Source organism: Cariama cristata, unplaced genomic scaffold, assembly GCF_000690535.1.
Source record: "Cariama cristata isolate BGI_N322 unplaced genomic scaffold, ASM69053v1 scaffold37019, whole genome shotgun sequence".
NCBI classification, from domain to species: domain Eukaryota; kingdom Metazoa; phylum Chordata; class Aves; order Cariamiformes; family Cariamidae; genus Cariama; species Cariama cristata.
Genome location: NW_009635930.1, coordinates 37,087 through 58,199, shown reverse-complemented (window position 1 = coordinate 58,199; position 21,113 = coordinate 37,087). Strand labels below are relative to the sequence as shown.

Below are 21,113 nucleotides of genomic sequence, written 5' to 3'. Positions count from 1 at the left end.
CCCCCCCCCCCCAGCCACTGGAGAGCACAGCAGGCAATCAGAGGAGTGAGTCAGCATCCAAAACAAGAGGCATGCAGTCTGATAAGTGAGGCAAAATGGAATTAAGGGGTGCATGGGCAACGCTTGCTTTCCTCTAAGTACCCCCCTGCTGTCCTGAACATGCTGTAGACATGTCAGCTAGGCAAAGAGTTTGTGCAGGCATACAAACACATGTGATTCAATAGTCCCTTCATATAAAAATCACACTGCAGCACAGCCCCAGGCTGACGCTTAGGATGGGGGCAACCCCAGAGTCATGGGAATTTGCTGGGAGCTTACTGGGAGCCCAGGACGGCTGAGGGGCCTCCCTTCCCCCGGGGCAGCTGCACAGCCATGCGGCCATCCCTGACACCAGCCGGCTGCTGGTGTGCCCGCAGCCCCGGCTTGCCCAGGCCAGGCCAGACATGCAAACACGGCACTGCCTTCACTGACAGCTTCTGCCATGAAAGCTGTCTGCTCCGACAGCTAAGACAAAGCAAAGACTTTGCCCTACCAGCTACAACTCCAAAGAAGCTGTGCACGTTCACCTTTTGCTTAGCTAATACCTGTTTTCACTCTTTTCCAGGATTTTTTTTTTTAACTTTAAGCCTGCCTAATCAGACTGAAAAACATTCCCCTCCCTGTCTCTGAAAAAAATCTGAAGTGGGGCAATTTTGCCAGGAAGGTCTGTGCTTGTTTAACCTTTGGGGAGGCACGCCTAGCACAGGCTTCGCAGGGCAGGGATGAAGCCATGGGGTTTTGTGTGTCCCCTGCGGTGGCACGGAAAACCCAACACAATGCAGAGCGCTGCGCTGCACCCCGGGCCAAGCGGCACGGCCCCCCTGCACGGGTGCTGCGTCCCACTCAGCTGTGGCTGCTTGAGGTACCCTCGGCACCTCCTCTCATCTGCTCTCGTGTTCCTGTTCCTGCACATCTGTGTGTGTAAACCATGAACTCCTTCTGAGCAACGTATCTGGAGGATTCAGTTACATTTGCAGAGGAAAAGTTCCTCCTTGTGTCTATTTTTCCCAAGTATATATGTGGGATATAGTGGACAGACCCTCCAAGCTGAAAAATGTGTGACTGTTTTAGTACAATGCTTTAGTTTGAGCTAACAAACCAGGCTTGTCTTTGTGTCAGAGCACAAATCAAGCGAGTTCATGCCTGTCCATCATATGCAGAATAAACACACACAGAGTTTTCAAGTGGTCCCAAAGAGCTTCCAGTTTCTCTTGCCAGTTAAAGTATCCACATAGTTTAAGGCCACACTTCGACCCACTTGGATGGTTTTGTAATCTCAGGAAAGGTCCTTTGAAGTTCAAAAATTACTTCATATAAAAGCCACTTGTCAGCAGCAAAATATGTTTTCTACATTTCTGTTGCACACTGATTCTAGAGACCACAGTAAGAAATGAGCAAACATTACAACAGGCCTCCTGCAAACATCCACTCAAGTGTTTAAAACCACATCAGTTCTGTGTACAACTCTTTTGCTTTCTGTGAATAACCAAATAATATTATTACAATATTATTATTTCCAGTAAATTGGAACAGCAGACCCTATGAGAGCAGGGTGCAGCAGAACACAGCAATCTCCCAGTTTAGTATTTAAACAGTAAGGCCACCCTTGCTCCCACAGCCAGGATACCATCTGACCCAGGACTAGCCTGCCATGGCCATTTGGAAGCCCTTTGCTAGTCCCAGGACTGCTAGCCAGGTGTGTGACCCTGCTCTGGCCTTTCAAGTGACCTCTACAATGTACTTCACCTCAGTCACTTTTCCTAGTCTTTTTGTGTCTCGTCTAGGTAGACTGGAAAATCTTGGGAACTCAAAAGAATTTCAGGCTGGGTTTCAGCCCTGCATGACACCATGGGAGCACAGTACTTGTTTGGTCCTCAAAGTATTTCACAATAATTACAGTAGTTATTGAACAGGTGGAGTGAGCGTCTATAAATAGATCTTCTAAGTCTGGGAACTATCCTGGCTACATGAAAGCAATAATAAATGCTGCTGCAACCTGGAGACCTGCTGGATTGCAGATTTGATGTACCTGCAGCAGCTGTAATACTGTACATCTTCAAAAGCATAACGTTGCTTTGCCCAGTGTGTTTGGCTTTCTTCTGAATTTACCTCTGGTGCTGTAGCCTACTCAGCTGCTTAACTTCAAATTCTGACAGTGAGTGCACTACGTATATTGAGATTCCAGTGAAATGTTTGCATTTTTGTTTGAATTTCATTGGCACACGATTAAATTGCCACTTCTGTGTAAGTATAATAATACCAAACCACAGACCTGTGTGCTCCATTACTATTAATGCACTTGTTACCTTGCAAACCTGAAGTAAAGCTCATAATCTGGGATGAGATATCAGCAGGAGTCCCAGGTATGCAAGGAATGCAGGACTAAACCCTTTTTGCCACAATTTGCAGTTTGCATGTTATAGACACCTTTTCTTTTTGTCTCTTATCTGGGACTTCAACATACCTTGGAAATGAAATGTAAAATACTACTAATCAAAGACTTTAATGGACACATATCTTCAAATACCCCGAACACAAAAGAGACAGAAGTCATCAGCTCATTCACTCCACATCACATAGCTCACTGCAATCACACTGAAGAGAGGCAGAGGAACAGCTTTTGATGCAACATTGTGCAGCTGCATTATTTACCTCTTATTCACCTGTTCACATCTGGACTACTCTGGTCATTTCGAAAGCTGCAGAAGTAGCAATCATTTGGCATGTGTCATTGCATTGTACTTATTTTTGCTTGCATGTGCTGGAGTTAATATACAGCAGAAAAATTATCAGCAGCTGAAAAGGTAAACTAGTTCCAGCTTGTATTTGCAAATAGAAAAAAATGTATAAGGCAATAACAAACAAGACATGAATGGAAGAAGCAAAAAGTTATTCTCCTGGCATCACTCTGATGCTCAATTTTGTGATGATATCTGCCACTGCAATGTGGCCCTGTCAGAACACTTCTGTTCATGTTACTATTTTTGCTAGCAACTACTTTACTTTTCTTGTGTATAAATCTGATTTGCCACTGACTGTAGCCATGCCTTGACAACTTCCTCACTATGCCAGTCAGCTTCCCTGAAGCATGCTACCTCCGCGGCCAGGTGGTGAGATGTCAGGGTAAGGGCAGTAAGCAATTTCTGGGTTTTCACAGGTCAGACAGGAGGGGCCAGCATCCAAAAGACAGGCACTTACTCTGGCACAGAATCACCCACTATTATAGGGAACTGAAATCGTTAGCAACAACATGACATAAAGATATGGAGCCCCATCCAGCCTGACCTTGAATGCCTCCAGGGATGGGGTTTCCACCACCCCTCTAGGCAACCTGTTCCAGTGCTTCACCACCCTCATTGTAAAAAATTTTTTCCTTATGTCAAGTCTAAATCTACTCTCTTTTCGTTTAAAACCATTACCCCTTGTCCTGTCACAGCAGACCCTCCTAAAAAGTCTGTCCCCATCTCTCATATAGGCCCCCTTCAGGTATTGGAAGGCCACAATGAGGTCGCCTCGAAGCCTTCTCTTCTCCAGGCTGAACAACCCCAACTCTCTCAGCCTGTCTTCATAGGAGAGGTGCTCCAGCCCTCGGATCATTTTCGTTGCCCTCCTGTGGACCTTCTCCAACAGGTCCATGTCTCTCCTGTGCTGAGGGCTCCAGAGCTGGATGCAATACTCCAGGTGGGATTTGTGTGATATAATAATCCTGTGACACAATAAATAGATTCCCATTGTTTCTACAACCAAAGTTAATTGGACTGGATGCTTTACACTTGCCTTTCATGTAATATAAAACCACTCAGAGCAGGGGATGAATTAGTCTCTTTTTTAAGCAATTCTTCTAAGAATTGACTTCTCACTCAAATTTCCTGTTTCTGTTTAGTTGTGCCTCTTTGCATTTGTTACACTGCCAGTGTCACCCACGTGTCCCATTGCAGAGCCTGGACACAACCTGGACACTGCTATGGCAGGTAGCGCTCCCAGACCAGCTGACATTCCTTCACTAGGCGGGTTTTGTGTGTCTTGTAGAAAAACAGGTAGAGCAAACACACAAAAGCAGAATGGTGCAAATAGCCTTGAAAAGACGTTCACACATCCATTGGGTATTATTACTCCAAATCCAGTACAAAGATGGGTTGGCCTAGCTGTCTCAGCAAGTCAGTGGCACAGTGAGACTGGGATTCCCAATGTCTACATCCCCATCCTCTGGGGAAGAGGCAGATGCCTTCTCCTGATTCAGTGCTGCAAGGGATGACTTTCTCACTTTGCCTTTTAACTACACAGAGATACACCAGTCAGTCCATGCTGTCTTTTTGATCCACTCTTCCCAACACTGTTTTCAACCCACCTGAAATGTGCTATCTACCTTTAAATGACAAACTTTTCTTGTTTAAGATAGAGTATTTCGGAGTCAAAGAGGTAAAAACACATTAAACTTTTCCTGTATTTTACCAATGCAAATTTACTATGACAAAGACTTACAGCAAGGCTCTCAAAGCTTACCATTCATAGATGATTAGTCATGCTTTGTACTGTTATTTGATATCTAGAATGGGACTTCATTAATTAGCAGGCATTCTTAAAGCACTGCATAATGTCAGAGATTATCGGTTTCCCACAAATGAACTTTTCTTCCTTCGCTTAAAAGGATTTAATAGAAAAACAATGCCAAGTGTCTCTACTTAAGAGCAGCTTCTGCTAGTTCAAGACCCAAGTGCTGATCCCACCCTACCATCTACTGGAACTCTGCAGAATGACAGGACTGCCTCAGAGACTGCTCTGCAGGCCACGACCTGAAAAAGGCTGGAGACTAGGGGAGTGCCCAGAGGAAAAATCACTACACACTTGTCCTGCAGTTCAACAGACATCTGCTGGTGAGTGCTATTTAGACACTGCGGTTACCAGGCTAGGTGAACTTTTGATCTGACCTGGAACAGACACTTTTTTCCCTTATATTATCTTGTGGAACAAACAATAACAGAATAATAAAAAAAATTAAAAAGCAAAGGTTTGCACATAAATTTCCCTTTACTGGTGCAACACCACGAATGTGACGTGCCCTGGCTCCAGCTCCCTGGTGTCACAGACAGGGGTGCATGCCCAGGACAGACAAACCTGCACCTTGACTCTCCTGATTCAGCAGGTCTCCACACCCTGCTCCTCCAAACGCTCATCTGGCTTGCCCACTCCTCCAGGTTCTTCAAACCAGCCTTACACCATGCCAGAGGTACCGAATGCAGTTTCAGACATGAAAATATCATGAGGAAGTCTTTGGAGGGTAAGGAGAGAAAGCTACAGAATGGTAAGGGTGATAAATTCAGTGGGAGACTCACCACTCCTTCTGAAGTGGGCACAACAGTCAGTCTGAGAAAAAGTTTAAATTGGTTTAGTTGATTACAAAACCAATTATCATTTTGGAAAACAATACCCATAAAATCAGTTAGTGTTTAACAGCCCTACTGTAATTACAGAGTGGATTCTCAGGCATGGTTGGCTCATTACTAAATTTGTCTGACAGGATGCTAGTGATATCCCAATAAATCGCACCAAGGGAGATGACCTGATCCCATTGAAGTCGAGGGCAAAAAGATGTATTGACTTAGCAGAGGATGTATTTGGCCTTACAAAGCAGGGAACAGAGCAGAACAGACGCTCATTGTGTCTTACATTTCATGTGGGAACCTCTAACATGTAGCTGTGACTTTATTCTCCTTTCTCTAGTCACCGTTTATCTGCTGACATTTTAACAGAGATTTTGCACATTTGGGTGGACCTCGGATCAGTCCTCACCAGAGAGCACAGCTGAATCCTTCTGGCTGGCTAGGGGTCTGACTTCTCCACACGTCTGAGCTTGGTGCTAACATTCCCAACATTGAAGATGGAGCTCCAAATCCAATCAGGAGTTAGTTCATATATAGCATGGTACTTGAAATACTTTATAATCAAATTGTTATTACTGGATTTCATCAGGAATGGAAAGTGAAGGTTGATGCTATCCCTTTGTTCATTTTGACTTCCATTCACTAGATTACATGTTTACCAAGCAACACTGAGGTTGTAAACATTAAGGCTCACACTACACCAGTGAAGAAAGCAGGGAAACACTTCAACCCTGGAGGTGCTGTCTCTGCGGTGCTGGCTGCTGGCAGAGCTCCATACAGATGGGGACACTGCTGCTCCGGGAGCTTTGCAAAGGCAGATCATCCTTCCTCCACAGCAGTGACTGTTTCAGGGTGAAAATAGATGCAGAACCCTTGCCCACTTGCCAGTGTTCCCTGCAGGGGCAGCAGAGGAGCAGATCTGTAAGCTGAGTCCATGCTCATGATGGCAATGTGGCGCAGGGCAGGTGCTGTCAGCTGTAAGCACCAGTGATCTCTCAGTCTCTGCAATGCCAGTCTTCAGCCCTGCTCTGCATCCCAGGAAATACAGCATTTGAATATATGTTTCACCCATTCTCTGTAGTCTCACCACAGCTTTTGCATTCACCTAATGAACAACAGTTAGAAGGAGAAGGAGAGTTAACTACCCTACATACAGCCAAACGCTGGTGCATGAGCAAATGTGGGCAAACAGGCCAAAAAAATCTCTGTTTCCTGCTGCTCTCTTTTCATCAATTTTCTGTACCAGAGCTTTCTTCCACTACAAAAAAAAAAAAAAAAAAAAAACAAAAAAAACCAAAAAAAACAAACCAACAAACATACAAAAAACCTCAACTACCACTGAAAGCATAAAAAGTCAAGAACACTTTTGTTAAATAAGAGTAATGTAAATTAACAATATTAAAGCTATCATCTTTATCTGCTGCCGAGACCAGGCTCTACCTCTTCTGTGGCTTCGCTGTCCTTAGCCAGGGTTGCTTTCATAGCCACTGAGCACAGCAGGCCCTGAGGAATTTGGAGACATTTCCTTCAAGTCTTCTAAAGAAGCAATAAAAAGATACTTACAGAGAAGTCAGTCACCCAAGCCTAGCTCCTAAATCTCAGCTTTTCTGGCAGCCTCTGAACTGTCATATGTCTACCATAGCTAAGACACAGAACTGTGTTCACCTGGTGCTCATGTCTACGTGGAGAAAGGTGCTTTGCTAAAGCATTGGCCTTGCTTCTCTTCTGATGGATGTAGAGGGCATGAGTTGCCAGCTCTCAAACACACTTTGTCCCTGTGGGCTGTGGACACCTATCTCAGAGGAGGTGCCTGGTTTTCCCATAGCTGAAGGTAATCTGAGCCCCTGGCAAATGTACACAGTGCCATAGGGAATATTGTGCCCCGCGTGGGACCCACAAAGAATCAGCTGCCAGGTGTTTCTCCCCCAAATTCCCTGGCTGCATACCTGCAATGCACCTCATTCCCAGGCTAATGCACTGCAAGATTCAGACTGGACTAGTAATTTCCAAAGCCTGTTGCCTCCAACTCAGGAGCAGAATGGAAGGACAGAGACCCAGTAATGGTAAACAGGCAGGTAAAACTGTATTTGATTGACCACATTAGGTGGAGGATGGTAGAGCAGCCAGCTAACGCATAACCTGCACTGCAGCAGTGCCCAGGGTCAGAAATCCTGTGTACACAGAGGACAAAGGGCCTCTTGTCACATGCAGGAAGCAAAGGCCACTTTGGGGGGCTTTTGAAGACTGCCAGGGTGATAATTTGCAGTTCACAGTGCCTGACCACAGACACATCTCCAGCTCCAGTGCCTCCTCCACGAAGTCAGCAGCCGTGGCAGCTCTTTGAGTGGAGCCAGGGTGTTAGATTGGAGGGACAGGACTGTCACCTGCCGCTGCCACCCCGTGAGGCTCCCTCCGGGCAAGGAGATGCCACTTAGGAGAGGACCATCTGCAGAACACTCTGCTCCCAGGCGGCACAGACAGCACTTGCCACACAGTGGATCCCTCCTCAATAGAAAAAAGGCCTGAGATGTGCCAAAACACGAACTGGTCCGCAGCAGAGAAAAGAAACACAGCCAACCTCTGGCTCCACAGCCCCACCACATGCCTCTCCATGGTTAAGGACCCTTCAGCAGATCACACTGCCACATTTTGGAGAATTTCAGCTCTGGTCTTTCGTTTCAAGCTGTTCAGGCTGTATAGCTTCCTAAACCATACCATCTTTTTCCAAACACATAGTTTGGATTTAGGTTCAGAAGCAGATGCTTGGGATGTGAATCAGCTCCAGATACAACTCCTACAGCGTCCACATGTACATTATGTCTCTAGCATCTGTTGTAATCATGGGAATCGGTCAAAACACCAGAATAGAATAAATACAATGAATCAATTCTGGGCGCTGCTTAGGCTGACCAAACTTAGGCATAGCTTTACTGTAGCTCCTGTCTGCACTTTTGGGACAAAAGTGTCTTGTCTTTCCTAATTTTCATATATTAGATTGTCTTACTCAGCAGCAGTGATGTGTCTCTTCCAGTGCACCAGTGCTAAGTAAACTTGTTATATCCCTTCCATCCACCAACCCCTAGGAACTGCTGGTGATCTACTGCTCCACGTAAATACCCAGCCAGGCTATTTATTGTTATTTCTTCCATGGAAACAACCCAGCAAAAAAGCAAAGTTCACCAGGGTCCCCTCCCCTTTGCAGTACAGAGTCTGAGTTCCCAACTTTGGGAGACAGAGGCCCAGTCAAAAAAATAGCATGAAGACATGGGTCTACCGTTGGTTTGGCAGACGCAGGGTTTGGAGCATCCGCTGCGAACTATTATACCTGTCACACTATGCTGTTGGAGCTATCACTATCCACTTCAGCCATGTTTACCTCTCAGCTATTATCCCCTCATTAAACACTATTTCAACTAACTGTAATTGGGTAGTACTAAACTAAGGTAGAAAGAGTTTGCTAATTTGTGTTCTCCATGCAGGAGTTAAATCAGGAAACAGGTAATCTCTGAAAACATCATTTCACAAACCATCCTCAGACACATGCTGACAGCCCAGCGGTACAGGCAGCCTGCCCGCAGGGCTGTCCGTGAGTGGAGCATATGCTGCTCGGATGTCTGCACCCAACCTGCGCCGGCAGCTCCGCACATGCTCCGTCTGCCAGCCAAGTCCCACTCGCCCGCCGAGGCTTGTTTGTCTACAGGCAGCGCTCCGCTGGTGAGGCTGGATGAGCTGCTGCATCTCTCAGACCTGCTTGTAGGCAGTTTCGCTTGCTGAAGCTAAGACGTTTTTCAGAATCTTAGTTAAGCTTCCAGGGATGTCATTTTAAGAGGATCCATAACAAACAGAATATACTGTTCCCATCAGGCTAGTGATAATGCCCTTGCCTTGACAGGAACCTGCAGCCGTAAAGTGAGTTTAATTCTCTGACAAGAAGACTGAAGACAGCTATCGTGTTGTTTATTGTAATATATGGTATTCTTCCCTGAAAACCCTGGAGATGGCATTTGTCTGGTCTGGTTGTAAATAATGAGACAGACCACAATGGATTTCAGTTCTTCATCAGTGTTTGATCAGCACAAAGGTAAGTCACCTGCTACTAATTTCAAAATCCTCTGGTCCTCCCATGCCTCCCATACAAATGTATAAGGACTACTTGACAGAATTAATAACAAGAATTTCTAGAAAAGATCGGGTCTCATAGAGATTTATTTTGCTTACACATGAAGGTATTTCTTCTGTTGGTTTTAAATATAGATATTTCAGCCTATTGCTACAGTGATTTTTAAAAATTAAATTTTTCACCACAATAAGAACAGCATCTGATTGCTCTTATGCTTAGCATTGAGAGATGTATGTATATATTTATTGTTTATATTATATATTGGTCCTAATGCAAACAATTGCAATATTAGCAAACAGCAGTTTAAAATGGAGTAAAAATTTAAGAAAAGCTGATTTTCCTAAGTCTATTAGTTTGTACACATTAAAAGGATGAGATGCTGGCCATGGATCAACTTTGCTTCAGCAAGTCTTAGCTGTATGGGTAAGTATTGCCATAATTGTGAATTTAAGATATCTTTAAAAGCCCCAACATGAAGATTTTCTACATGGTAAGGTTGCTATGGAAATACAAATGTCTCTGTTGTCTGTTTTTAAGTTAAATGGTTGAATTTCATGTCTTTATTTGCCAATATCAAGCTTTTATGTCTTATGGCTTAATCCACTATAAGGAATGTAGTGGCATTCCTTTTGTGTTCCCAAATCGGGAAGCTGTCATTGTTTGATGATCCGTGATGCAACAAATTTCTCTTTAAGTCAGCTTGCCAAATAATTTGTGTGCAGTGGCCACAGTTTCCAGTGTATACCTGCAAAGTGTCCAAGCGGACATGGCCATGCTGGCCCCACAATGAAGGTGCTGACTGTAGAAAACAGGTGAAGGGCAGAAGGAAGACAGATGCTGCAGTGCCTTTTGGGCAGCCAGGCTTCACAGATTGTACTTTCGTGCTTGCCTACACTGCTTTGGTGAACTCAAAGTAAATAGACTCCATGTAAAGCAGTGGACTTATGGCTGCCTTTCAGCCACAGTAGCGCTCAAAGCCTGAAGTCTTGAGAGTACTGGTCTACACCAGCCAGCTGGGACCTCACCCTGAGTAGATGGGGAAGACTGGGAAGCCATCAAGCAAAACTGAGTGACAAGAGATAAAAAATACTACCAGCAAAGATAAAGGAGGAAAGGAAGGGCAACGGGAGACAGGGGAATCTGTACTGCAGGAATAGAGACAAGTGGTCCTAGGTCATGTGCAAATGACATAAGGAGCATTTTCCCCAACAAGACAGAGGTGTGGGGCTGACTGAGCTTCTTCAGCTCCAAACAGCTGTTCTCAAGCTCTCCTTCTGCAGGCACTACGAGTATGCTCTGTGCCACGTGCCAGCCCAGCAGTGCTCAAAATGGGAAGGGAGAGGGGAAACCCTGCACACGCAGAGAGGTGGGGATGGCCACCAGGGAGGCAATGGAAGTGATGCTAGGAATGAGGCTGGAATATGACCAGGGCTGGGGAAGAAGCCAAGCCTCCAGATGGATAAGGGGGCAGACAGCAATGCAGGAGACCACTGGCCCAAACCGCCTTATCTGGATAGAAGTGAGAGAGTTGGGAGGCAACATCTGCCTGTACGTCCCTTTGTTCCTAATCTGCATCCCCTCCTCCTGCCAGACCACTCTCCACACTGACCCATCCTAATTCCTGTCCAGCATCATCTCCAGCCCCATGCCACACTCCGTGCACACCACCTCCCCAGCAAGAGGGTCCCCTCCAGATAAATTCAGCATCTCCTCTCCACCACCACTGCAGGGATGCTGGCACATTACACGATTTGTGACTTACTGTTTGCCTTCCCTGCTAGCTGCGTGGGAGGTGGATTGGGAACAGGAGCAGACAACACACAGCAATGGGACACTGAACCCACTGGTTATCATGCAAAGAAAGCTCTATACAAAATGTAGAGTGTATGGTGGATTTTATCTAAATAACATGTTAATGTCTTGGCACATTACTGATTCAAGCAGGAATATTTTTTTTAGCATGGAGGAGGGGAATATCTTTCAGATAGAGCAATTTCTAACAATGGAATAATACAGACTAGCTTTCAAACACACCAGATCACTATCTGTTGGTTCAATAAAATAATCCCACCCTCCCTACAAACCCTTTCTCCACTCCACACAACACTATCCCAGCTACAGATCAAAAAAACAGCATTCCAGGCTTGAAAATCATACTGTCTTTTTGCAACACTTCCTATGGTACTGCTTATTAATATCTTAGAATACTTATCAATAGTAACAGCATGAGCACTGCTGGACTTAGAGAAGCCAAGCGACATCAGAAACCTCTCCTCTTCTAATACTGCTTGCTGCCAATTAAATGTGTGCTGTACCTGGCTCCAAATGGTCACCATTTAAACAGAGAAGGCAGACAAAGGCCTCCACTGGTACATTCACAGCCAGGCACATACAGGGATTATTACTTTGTTATGCAGTCAATAAAACCATCATATTAGAAAGCAAGTTAGAATTTCCAAAAGCTGCACTCATACAACTCCCACTGACCCTTGACACATGCTGAAATCAAATAAACTGCCTAGTATTGTGTCCTGCTGACAATCTGTGGGAAATCACATAAGGCATTTGATTACTGGTGGAGAGATAAGAGGATGTATAGGAAAGAGGGGAGTAAATTATATACGTAAATATTTCCTGTTCACAACGAACATAAATTACCCTGTTATCCAGCCTTCAGTTTTCAAAACTTAGTGTTTTAGCAAGGTCTAAATCAGTCATTGTCAAGACCACATACAGTAAGCTGCAGTAAAATTATTTAGACCTTAAAAATCCGTTGCAGCAGAAAGCATGCACTTACGTTCATCTAACATGCACTTTGTAAAACACCACATCAGCTGACATCGCAAATTGTGTAAAACGTGCTTTCTCCATTGGAGAGTCAGAGGAGAGTCAATGACACAAGCAGTGGAATTTCAGTGCTCTGAATCCTGTAATTGTTCTGCATGTTTCTTTATATACTCCCTCTTCCGACCAAAAGACAATTACTTTGTCTTAAAGAAATAGCATGCTTTTAAAACACTGCAGCTTATTTCAGATAGATTGGCTTCTAACTTTGATTCTTTCTGAGGATTTTAGCTACAAAAGATGTCACAACCCCATATGTCATTTGGTCTTTACTCACTAAGATTCTTCCAGACTTTTGTACACCACTGTTGTGCCAACCTGCAGTTTTTCCCTACCCTTGCTACTTATGCAGGCTCTTAGTAGGACCTTCTACCTTCCTGAAGTTGACTGACAGCTTCCTTTCACCAGTAGCACAGCAATTTTTGAAAATAAAATGTAAAATGTATCTGAAATGGCACCAGTACTCACTGGCATTTACAGAACTGCAAGGTAATAAATGAAGCAACGCTAATGCATTTGAGGATGTAGAGTCAGGCGTCTGGCTGTTCACAATACCTTTATCCCACATGGTGCTGGTGCCACAGCCACAGCCGAGCTCCCCAGCAGGGTAAGCTCACAGAGGGGAACACGAGCACTCAGTACTTCACTGTTGCCTTCTGCAAAATGCCCACTCTCCGTAACATTCCTTTCTGTCCAGGAAGGTGTCTACAAGACGAAATAGCCTACAAGCTTTGCGCCCAAGCCCCCTCACTCCTTGACAGGGTAAGCTGCAGAAATATGAAGTGGGAGATGTTTGCTCACCTGGAACCAAGTGCATCCAGTATAAATGACAGGAGGACTAATAGCCCTCCTGGCATTTTCTGCTCTCTGTCATGTGAAGCATCAGAAGACTGCCCATCTGTCTTCCTCCTCGCCCCGCACCCAAAGCCACACAGGTCATCTTAAAGACACTCCACTTGAAATCATGTCACCCTACAGAAATGGAACTAGTGTCAGTCTGCTTTATGTCAGATGCACAATATCAGTGTTCATGAATTCCTCCTTGCCTAATTTGCCTTACCAGCAGGATGACAGCTTGGTCCACCTACCTCTCCTTGCTCTGACAGCTAAGACTCATGGGTGGGGAAGTGTGAATCTTGGATGTGGCTTCATGCTACCATCCCTTAACAGGAGTCATGTTCTGCGAGAGCAGGCATGGGGAAAACTTTGTTCGTTCATCCATCCTTCCATCCATCCATCCATCCATCCATCCATCCATTCATCGGTTCATTCAGTTTTGCTTCCTGTCCTCATACAGGAGGATAATTCCTTTGAGGAAAGCAGATTCAGCCCAGCACAAGCAAAGGCACAGGGGAGAAGGTGTTTTGGGTTTAGTTAGATGAGGGCAGAGGGAGTCAGAGACCCACATGCAGGTGTGCATCCATGTCCTCGTCTTCCTGTCATCCTGCCCTCCAGGTAAGCAACTGCTCTGCTCGGGAGATGGAGAGTTTCCTTTTGTGGCTGGATTGCTCTGCTCCTGACTCATAGCAGGAAAATTTAACAGTACTTACAAGGCTAAACAGCAAAAAGTACAAAACTTACATGTGCAATGCATAAAAGGAGGTGAGGGCCCTTTTGATCCACTGTCTGTCTCAGTACATCTAATGGTTTCTTTTCCAATGCCAGCAGCATCTTCTCTGTAACACTGCCATACAATAACCACCACAGGCAGCTGAGAGGAGCTGTGTCGCTGTTCATGGCTGGCACCCCCTCTGTACCTCCAGAGACTGTCCAACAGGAGCAACACAAGGGATGAACCTCTGCCTTGTCTCCTTGCCTTCCGCCCAGCCCATACTACACCCGTCTTTGAGTAAGGGACTAGATCAGACCTGAGCTTGTTACTAACATGTCTTTGCTGAGTTTACAGATTGTGAGAGCAGTCTGCAGATCTGGCATGATAAGGAAATCTGATTAATGGGCCCTGTGGTAAAGTCATTCCTTTTTTCATATAGTAGTCACTGATGCTGACTCTCCGTCTCTTCTGGTGTCCCAAGCACACCAGTCAAAGCTTCCGAGCCAAATGAACAGTTCCCTCAGCAATAGACTCCCCAACAGAATAATAATCATGTTAACATTTTTAATTTACAGATTTTATCAAATGTGCCATTTAAAAGACTAGCTAAAAGAAAGAAAAGAAATTAAATTATCTTCAGTTGAGTAGTGATGGAGAGGGAATCTGTGCACTGGTGAAGGCAGATTTAACATCAGCTTTCTAGTTTTTCCAAGCCCACAACCAGAGCTCCAGCTTTGATAGACTAACCTTTCCCAGGGTAAGAGCTGATTGCGTTTCCATGGCAGCCAATTTTGAAGTCGAGAGTGATGATAGCATCCCAGGGAGAGAAGGTCATATGTGGGGAAGTACACTGTAAACCTCAGCATGGGGCTCATGCAGGTTCAGCTGTGACAACATCTGACCACAATGTGAATAGTGTGGCTAATACTTTAAAATGAGATTTAAAGATCTTTTACCACTCCAAAATATAGATGACAATGTTTAAAATATGATTTATATCAAAGTGTTAATGTATTATTGAATTATGAAAAAGACTTTTTACTAACTTCAAATTCTCTTTAAACCACCTGTCTTTGTTCTGCACAGCTTACATAGCTATGACATCTCCTCAAGACACGACAGTAAGGATAAATCACCAGTCACTTAATCAGTCTTTCCTTTGATCAACTCTCTAGTGTGATTTAGGTGTCAGTTTTACTTTCTCCAGCTAACAAGGTAGTGTGGTGGCTGCACAAATGTTATACTCTGTAGTTCTGACCTTCAGCCACAGTGAACAGCACAGCTTACAGCAGCTGCACTTCTTTTTGAGTTAATAGAGATCAGAAACTATTTTTAAAATTAAACACAAGACTGTGGCTGACCAACAATACACATCTAGAGGATTTTACCATTACATCAGATTTGACCCTGCACCTAAAAATCAACTCTTTTGACTCCTAGAGTCAACAGGTTAATAGTCCACTTGAAGCCCAAGGAGTTGTAGGCATGTGGAACGTGGGATGACCAGTTTGGAAGGAAGTCACAAGAAAAGAAGCAAAGAGAGAATCATCACATTCATTTCTCTAGAAACAAAAATCTGAGGAGTGTTCAGGAACAGGTCCTGCCAGGCATCTGCTTTAAATAATACCTCATACTGTAATTGCCAAACAAAATAAACCTCTCCTGGGTTGCAAGCAATAGTCTACCTTTCCTTTTTGCAGGAATTATTAACACAAACCATTGCTGCTAGAAGTTCACTCTCCTGAGAAGAGAATTCCCCTGGACACCACAGGAAAAGAAAGCCTTCTGACTGGCACAAGAATAACACTGAAGCTGAAAACACCTGTGTCCTGATTTCATCCTGTCTCACAAAAGTGTAGCCAGCAATATTATGAGCTAGTTCAGTTATTACTTCATTGTTTCTCAAGTTATGTTACATTAATGTTAGTACGACTCCTTATGGAAACTTTCCAGAAGTTTTCTTATGTCCTCTCAGTGTCTATGTCTGGTAGTTTTTGGAAGAAGTTATGATGAAAAACAAGTTTCAGATGACTAACAAAAAGCACAGTGCTGTTTAGATACACTTTGTTCCACCTCAAGTTATATAGTCATAAAAACTCAGTGAAATAACTGTCATTATTTTCATTGTTAATCATTTGTACTTGCTCGCCGCTTACTCACAGACATACTCCTCCCCTGCAGGTGATTCAGCAGAAGAGATTGACTTGACTGTGGTTTACCAAGCAGCAGCTAATGGCGATGTGAACACATTGACTGCAGTGATTAGAGAAGATCCTTCCATCCTGGAGTGCCGTGACAGTGAAGGTAAATGAAGGCTGAGCTTGTTTTCAGAGGATTAGTTGCTTCCGCTTGCAATTAAATTTTCCATTTTTTCTCCTGATTTTTGTGTTCAGCAAATTATATTTAGTAGCAGAATGTGGGAAATCTGAGTTATTCTTTGGAACATCCACTGGAAATGTTCGGTTTTGATACTTCTTTCCCTCTGTAAGATTTTTTTATATGGATACAAATAAGTTGTTTTGTTATAATCAGACAGTACTTTATCATGAACCTATTTTATCTTCTTTAGGGAGATACTGAGAAATTGTTGTCATTCCAGGAAAAGAAAAATAATATTTTTTATCAAAGCCAAATGCTATACATTCTGCACATCTCTAGAGTAGAGGGTTCCAGTCTTTTGCACTTTAAAAGTATGCGTATGTACACAGTTTGAATGATGTTGCCATGTAATTGTTTGCAAAAGGATTGGTTGTACAATGTACAATGATCTCAATAATCTAAAGTTTTATCTGTGAAACTGTGCTCCTTTTCATTTTGTGTTCAGGTTACTATTTAATGTAATCACAAAATGCTGTCTATTGGCTCGGTTTTATATGCATCTATTTCCCAAGTGAATTAGAGCCACACATCTCCGGAAGCTTCTCTCAAGGAAGACTTTGTTTCTTCAAAAGTACTTTTTTATTGCCATTTCTTTCAAAAGGTCCATATGAACATTGTCTATTCTAATCTTTACTAGCTTTTACCAAGTTACCAATTTTTCTTACACTTTAAATCAGACAACCAAATGGTTGTCTTTAAAACATCTGCTGGTTTAAAACATACACTGAATACAGCAAGAATATTCTTCAGTTGTGTCTGAAGTCTCTAGTAGTCTTACAGCTTCTAATATTCATGTTTACTCCCTTCTTAGTAATTTTAAATTGCTTTGTCAGATTCTGCAGGAAAATCTCTTGCTGTTATTCAGCAGTTAACAGAATGGAAGGAAAAGGAAGCAATTAAAAGATATCATAATACTTCATGGTGAAATTTGAGTATTAGATTTGAATGGAGATTTCAGGTTTTTTCCAGCATAGAAATTGTTTGCAGAATATAAAAAACATTCTCATGACAACAGAAATTATTCTAGAGCAAATCCAGCAAGTCTTTACAATAAATTGTTGTCTACATAAAGCATCGACTCCCATACATACACCTTTGCATGGACAGGACTTGATTTTATAAATCTTTTGAATACATAGAGACAGAATGAGGCTGAGGTTTGAAAAAATTAGCCAAGCACCATCTAGCTACTAGTCACTCTGAAGAATATCAGCCTCCAAAATGGTGTACAAAGCCAAAAGTTCATACTGGGAGCTTGTCAACAGAAAAAAACTTTTCCCTCCAGAAGCAGAGTTAATGAGGCAAGGCTTTTGGTAATGAAGTCATGCTCTTTTAAAAATCAGTGGTCGGTAACCAGCATAGCATAACTTCCTGTGTACAAAAAGCTGAGTACAACTGTTGGACAGTTGTCAGAGAAAGGATTTGTTAATTTGCCAGTGCTAACATTAGCAAATAAGAAAATACCTCTATCTTATGGCTTTGATAAAATAAAAATTGTAAAAGAACATTTGACTTTCTTCCCCAGGTTGCACACCTTTGATGCATGCTGTGTCAGGACGCCAGGTTGACACAGTGAAGCTTCTGTTGAAGATGGGAGCCAATATTAATACTCAAGATGCTTGTGGACGTACCAGTTTATCTCTGGCAACTTATCTGGTACCAAGACTTGGGGGAGAAGGATGGAAAGATAGATGGAGGGAAGCAAGGAAATGTGCAGATCAAATAAGATTTCTGTTTATACTACACAAAGAAAAAAAAGTACAAAACATTTGATTCTAGACAATAGTGAAATTGTAAGCCTTACTATAATGCAAAGCTGGAAGCAACAATTATTAGAAAAGGATCGGGACTCCTGTCAGAGTGTCCTTTCTCTTTCGGGTTGTAAAATCAGTGCATGATCTGGGGATCTCACTAGATCCAGGGTCCCATGTGTGGTTTCAAGAAAGCCACTAGTTTCTGTGCACTGGAAAGGCCCCTCTTGTTCTTAACAAGCAGATTAATGTCTCCTCTCCCACCATCAGCATCAGATATTTATGCTTCAGAGAGGGCATTCCTATCTGAAATTCTGGTGGTCAGCAGGTATGTTTTCCAGCACACCACATGAGCCAAGGTATTGCTTTTTTACACTATAGTGCTGGACCTTGCATGGCCAGGTTAAGTGCAGATACTCAGATCATAAGCAATCCAATCCTTGGGGACCAAGCTAGTTGGGCAAAGGGATTGACCATGGACTTCCATTATTAGCAGGACAGAAAGGAAGGAATGTTCACCCATGATGCATAGTATGAGTTATGGCTGGATGCCCACCAGTTCATTTAAACAGATACCATGACAGCCTAATTAAATCACATCCCTTGCATCTAGTTTCTTCCTGCAAATTCAGGACAAAAACAATGCTTCTGCTCAGCTATGGGATATTCAGCCAGAAAATAAGTGTGGAAAATAGCAAAACAGGCAGTCTCATTCAGTGCGAGGAGCATGCCCCACTTACTTGAGAATAAACATTTCCTCTGCCAGATATTTTCAAAAAATCCCATGATTAGTGTCATGCTCCTTTTTTCCTTCCTTTTTTCCCAGAGGGGAAAAAATATTCTTTGGAAAAAAAGAAATTACTGGAACAGATTTAAACCACCCAGGCTTCGAAGTTTCCTTTTCTCTTTCTGTGATGGATGTAACTGGAGGTCTAGATAGCATTTGGCTGTGACATCTGTCCAGAGAACTGAATTCAGCAGAGCTCCATAGTCACCATCGAATGCACAATTTGGTGGTCTTGTACTTCCACTGCAAGCTGCAACAGGGGTGGTCTGATTCCATCATTCCACACCTTTTCCCTATAAACGCTGATAATGCTGCTCAGACATAGCTCATATAGGAGGGAACAGTCTTTATCGATTGCCTGCAGAGGTTTGAACAAAACACTTAAACACATGCTTGATTTCCCTGGGACTTAAGTATATGCTGAAAGATTTATGTAGTCACAACCAGACTGTTTACTTGCTTTTTTGTTGAGGTGATCAATAGAAGGTTTTAGTCCAAGAACTGATTCATTCCATCTGTTTTGGTGCTGGTTTTAGTCTAACATTGTCATTAATTCAAACTTCTGCAACAATGTTTGTAAGACCACGCTCTTAAGACTTTTTACTATTGATTTGCCATCCATGCTAAAATCTCATAAAGGAAATGACATTAAGTGCTCATATGCTTGGTTTAACCTAGTATAATTAAATCCACATGCAGGAATATGTGTTGCATTTGCCAGTGATACAGGAATTAGGAGGCTTTTAATCACTGTTTATTCAGTTGGCATGTGCTACAGCTGCAGAAAAACCAAAATGCAGTGTAAAGAAAACACCTTATCACAGAAATGAATGACCGAGTTAGTCTGAGACTTGGACTCTGAAGGGGAACCGTTCTCAGTGCTGAGAGACCTCTATTGGGGAAACAAAAGACCAGTTCCTCTGCTGGCAGGAGCAGCTACAGTCACACACAGACGCCAGAACCACCAAGCAAAGATCTGGCCTGATGCATTTCACTTTCCTCTTTGACATGCTCTAATTTCTTTTTTAGGGCTGGCTGGAAGGCTGTGTCAGCCTGCTCAGAAACGGTGCTAAGCAAAACATACCTGACAAAAACGGGAGGTTGCCACTACATGCTGCTACCGCAGAGCCTGACGTGAGGTATGTCCCAGGCTCCAACAGCATTTGCTGATTGAATCTCAACAGGTAGTCACCACAAGCTACCTAGCTTAAAGGGGAGCCCAAGTCAGAAATGTTAGCTGTGACAGTTACACTTGTGACTTGCTCCTTTGTTTAGTGGTTATCATAAAGGGGACAGAGAGGAGGAAGAGCATTGTACAACACTTGTGTAACAGAGATATATGGCCAAGTAAGGTGAGGAGCCTGGTTTATGACCACAACAGCAGGAGGGGAAAAAAAAAATTATAATAGAGGTTGAAACTCTGGGTTCCCCTTGACCAATTACCTTTCTGCCACCTCCCCACAAGAAATATTACAAGAAGCTCCTTCTCTGGACTTCTCCTCCAAGTAACATGGCAAATGTGAGAAAAGTTTTCCACATGACAACCTCTCTGAGAGCCCCAACTCTAATGGGGAAGCTGAGGTTTGGTGGACTGACTCATTTTTAACTACTTTTACTGAAGGTGGAGTTACAACTACAGAGTGTCTTCACAAGAAGTCTTTAGAAAAATCCTCTTTGTCTCATTTCAGCCTGTGATAATAGGAAGGTTTAACAAATTTTAATTTGTCCATCTGAATACATTCACTCAAAAGCTCTCCTAAGTAAATCATGTCTGGAGGGACTGGAAGACATTAGAGACAGGTAAAGCATTCAATACATGCAAAATGTTCATGCAATTTCATCACTCAGTCTACAGTTTTGCTGCTATCACCATATCAGACCAGCCCAGACCTCTGTGCATTTCTGCTGATCTTGCTCTCGAGCCTTTTTTAACAGCTTTATTAATTTTCCACATTATCATTGTTTCTCATGCATCACTTGGAGAGAATACTTTGAGGTTTCTGCAAAAGTATGGGTCGCTATCATTAAACCTCCACAGAAAGACGACCATGTTTGTACAACACTGCGCATGCTGCTACTTGAATGGGAACAGTAATCTACTTTACCAGCAGCACACAGGGCTCCCTGAACGTTTTTCACATTCTCCATGGATACAGGCAGACCTTTGCTCTGCACAGGAGTTTACCAGTTGCTCAATTCCTTTTCCTCTGCCTTCTCACTGGGTTTGCCCCATGCCCAGAAGACATGCCTGAAGCACTGA

At 43.3% G+C, this 21,113-nt stretch overlaps 1 protein-coding gene across 1 annotated transcript in view; it reads left to right on the top strand.

Annotated features, from left to right (window-relative positions):
* Positions 1-9,461: 9,461 nt before the first annotated feature.
* ANKRD55 (ankyrin repeat domain 55) overlaps positions 9,462-21,113 on the top strand; it is a 47,713-nt gene continuing 36,061 nt past the window's right edge. Inside the window, exons 1-4 of the mRNA XM_009707712.1 lie at positions 9,462-9,501; positions 16,118-16,240; positions 17,841-17,971; positions 19,883-19,992. Of these exons, the coding sequence (XP_009706014.1) occupies positions 9,462-9,501; positions 16,118-16,240; positions 17,841-17,971; positions 19,883-19,992 (404 nt within the window). The remainder of the gene's footprint in view (positions 9,502-16,117; positions 16,241-17,840; positions 17,972-19,882; positions 19,993-21,113) is intronic.